This window comes from Chondrus crispus, genomic scaffold (genome assembly GCF_000350225.1).
Source record: "Chondrus crispus Stackhouse genomic scaffold, scaffold_489, whole genome shotgun sequence".
Lineage (NCBI taxonomy): Eukaryota > Rhodophyta > Florideophyceae > Gigartinales > Gigartinaceae > Chondrus > Chondrus crispus.
In genome coordinates this window covers 36857-40467 of record NW_005179398.1, presented here as the reverse complement: position 1 = coordinate 40467, position 3611 = coordinate 36857, and the positions used below count along the sequence as shown (strand labels likewise).

General features: G+C 57.1%; 1 protein-coding gene across 1 annotated transcript; it reads left to right on the top strand.

Annotated features, from left to right (window-relative positions):
* Nucleotides 1–2469: 2469 nt before the first annotated feature.
* On the top strand, nucleotides 2470–2637 carry CHC_T00000300001 (hypothetical protein). Its single transcript, XM_005719361.1, has one exon. It carries the CDS (start codon nucleotides 2470–2472, stop codon nucleotides 2635–2637), a length of 168 nt encoding a protein of 55 aa, XP_005719418.1.
* The last annotated feature ends 974 nt before the right edge of the window (nucleotides 2638–3611 follow it).

The window sequence follows — 3611 nt, the reverse complement described above, 5'->3', positions numbered from 1 at the left end:
CAATTAGGTACCATCTGCTGCTGTGCGACGCGTGATAAGTGCGGCAGTCGGGAAGGATAGGAAAAGAGCATATGGGCCGCAATGGAAAAGAGGTACTGCTTCTGAGCATACCGTGGCCAAGAACGAGTGTACGAAAGTGCTATGGCAGTGGTGGATGTGGAGTGAGGATATGCCAAGAGCCGCGAATGGCGGAGAGATTTGACATCTGAGGCATGCGTTCGAAGGACAAGACGATTCTGTAAGAGGAGGGTTGAGGAAGCTGACGAGGCTGAGGTGCGGCCAGAGATGGCATGCTCCGCTAAAGCGCAGATCCACTGACCGGATGCTACCGCTTCAATAGTTTTGTACGAGGGTAGAAACATGTCTGTTTTTGCGAATGTGGCAGGGATTCTGAATATACTTGTAGGGGAGAGCGCGAGGAGGATGGCTTTGCGAATACCGCCGGCATGCAACACCCGTAATTAGCGGGAAGAGTTGCCCTTGCTCACGCTCATTAATGGCCCGCCGTCCACGTCCATCTCTACAATCCCCACTGCGCCCCTCTCAAGCTGCCCCCGAACGGCACGTTGCTCCGACGTGCATCCGAGCTGCCCCTGCTCTCCAAAATTGATAGCAACAAATCAATGGCGACTTGAAAGCATCCCTGACCTGCATCACGGCGAGCTCGGCGGCGAGCTCCAGCGGGCACGTAGAAATCGGAAAGCAGGCGGCTGTGGCCCGGAGAGCATTCCGCGCTTGCTCCCCGACTGCACGGGGACAACGAGGCAATGGGTGTAGTGCAGAAACGCGCGAGGCGCGACCACCATCCGCGGTCAACTGGAGGGTCACGCACGGATAGGCCAATGTGTACAATGAAGCGGACACGCGCGGGAGTTTGAAGGTAAAGCGGTAGGCAAGCGGTGAAGGTGGAACGGCGCGGCTCTGGGAAGGTGTATGCAGAACTGGCCCGTGCTCATACAATCTGCCTCTCACGGGGAACAGTCCCTCGCTCGCCCCCCTCATCCCCCCAACCGAGTGAATTATATGGTAACGAACCGCTCTGCGCCTTAGCGAACCCCTTTCCCCCACCCACACCGTCGTCCATAGCCCCGCTCTTTATAAACAGCCAACCCCGCCGTACTAGCTTTCGTTCCTCTCCCCTCCTCACCCTTCCTCCCGACGCTCATCATCTCATCTTGACTCCTTTTTTTTCGTTCTACGATACCACCAACTCTCCAACATGTTTCCCACCGCCTCCCCCCAAACACCGTTCTTCCCTATCGGTTGCCCTACAGAGCCTCCCCCTAACTCCCTCGACGCTTTCGTTTCTCGCTTCACTCCTCCCGCTCCCAAACCTCTTACCCCCCCACCTGCTTGCAAGGGCTGCTCCAAGCGCAAGCCCAAAGGGATCATTCGCTTTCTACCAGATGGAACCCCTTGGACTTGTGCCAGGTGCAAAACTGTCATCACCCCCGTCCGCCGTAGCGGATCGGGCGGCGTTGCAACGCTTTGCAACGCATGCCGCTTGCGCCGCTCCAAAAACATCCGCGCCGCCCTCGAAGGGGGTATTTCCAAGAAGCGCGGGAAGAAGGGGGCCAACGCCAAGGTCAAATCGAGTGAACGCAAGGCAGTTGCGCAGAAAAAGACGTTCAAGAAGGCTGTTGCGCTGCAGCAACACCGACAAGATGTGCCAGTTGCCAACAATACGAAACAGCCTGGCCGCTTTGTTCACCATGGAAACGACCAACAACCGAATCAAAACACACCGGCGCTTCGGGAGCAGCCAGCCCGAGTCTCGCAGGCTCCTGGGCGTGTACACTACGTCATTAAGGAGGAGCAATGCGCGACAATTGAGCAGTCTGCGTATGGCACAGCGCAGCACCAGCCTCCCGCGCATTGGGAAGCACAGTACCAGCCTCCATATGGTTCCCCGGAAGAGCAATCTCCAGCCTCGGACACTTCATATGAAACTTACGCTGTCAAGGATCACAGCATCCCGGTAGAGTATTTGCCGGTCACCGCGCAACACCAGGAGCGGGTATATCGGGAGGCAATACAAGAGGAGCTCGCCGCAGCGGTCGGCTGGGAAGCCCAGAAAAAATGCGTCCCTTGGCCGGTGGCAGGAGGCTACGCTCCCGATGGCCACATCACTGAAGGCGAGGTGGAAGCCTACAGGGCAACGAAAATGGAGTATCACATCTATTTGGATCGATAACGTTGCACGCGAATGTGATGAGGACGCAGGAGAGGCAGGGTGAGCATGAGGGCACGCTGAGCGATAGATATGAAGACCAAGTGTGTTCACCAGCACTGCCATTGTCGATGAGCACGGAGAGCGACGAAGTGCTGGCGGCAATCGCTTGCGGGATGGAGGGTGCTTCGCACGTGACGGATGCGCCATCTCCCCTACCGTCGGCGTTGGAGCCGATGGCAGCGGGGCTGCAGCGGTGTCTACAGAGCATCGCTGGACGAATTGCATCACAGAAACTGATGCTGCACCGCCTGAACGAGGTGCAGTTTCAACTACTCGCCGACGGGAACATTGGAGATGCGGTATCACAGGCGCGCCGGGAGATTGCGGGGCTGAGGGACTACGGTCGTGATACGATAGAAGTGATGAGGGGGTTTGCTACAGCTCTGCTTGGCGGAAGGGAGTGAGACGTGGGACCAAGGTTGGAGGAAAAGGCTTTAGTTGTATGTAATGCGTGCTCATCGTGTGTTTGTCGTTCAGTAAATTTTTTTTGCGTGTTTCAAAGTGTGCGAAACGGGTGGTGTCGGTAGAGTTTGAACCGAGAGTGCAGATGCGGCCGTCGCCGCGCTACAGTACGAGCGAGATGGAAGGGTTTGACCTGAACAGGTGGCGTTCACGCCACCTGCATAGAGCATCGCGAATGGGACATGGGCAACCTATCATTCGTAAGGCATGTGTGCGGGCAGCGAGCGGGACGCTGTATCGAGGGACGAGGGAGAAAGGAAAGGGTGGAAGAGGGACGGACGAGCGGGACGCTGTATCGAGGGACGAGGGAGAAAGGAAAGGGTGGAAGAGGGACGGACGTGGGAGAAGAGTGTCTGAAGAGTGTCACGGGCACCTCATTGGCATGTTGGCTTGAATGTTTGAAGGTCATTGCAAGAGCGGATGCGAGATTTCAACGTCACAGGAGTGATGGAAAAACTTGGACAAAGACGAGAAGAACGATAGAACGATACTGGTACAGTTGCATACATATCATATATACATACCGATCATAAGGCCAAAAGCCTCCCAGTGCTCCGTGGGGGAGGTTTCGACGGCTAGGTACAAAAAATCGCTGACGCGTCTCTCATCTTGTCAGACTTCGAATAATTGAACAACTGAAGGGGGGTTGCCCTACATTTTGGAACGCCAAAATAGCTCGGATATGCAAATTATTTGAAAACAACCGTATGGGGGAGGTGGGGGGGCGCAGCGGCCGCGAGGAAGGGCGCGGCTCTACAGCGCTGGGAGGGGCCAGCTGTGGACGCGGAGTCGTGCGGTGTGACGCGCGCGTGTCGACGGCGCGAGCGCGTGCCATAGACTCACGATGCAGCGGGCGTCAGGTGGGGGGGCGCAGCGGCCGCGAGGAAGGGCGCGGCTCTACAGCGCTGGGAGGGTC

Bases quoted from the DNA above. Each gene is read 5' to 3' on its own strand.
- CHC_T00000300001 (XM_005719361.1), top strand. From the start codon at position 2,470: ATGCTGCACCGCCTGAACGAGGTGCAGTTTCAACTACTCGCCGACGGG.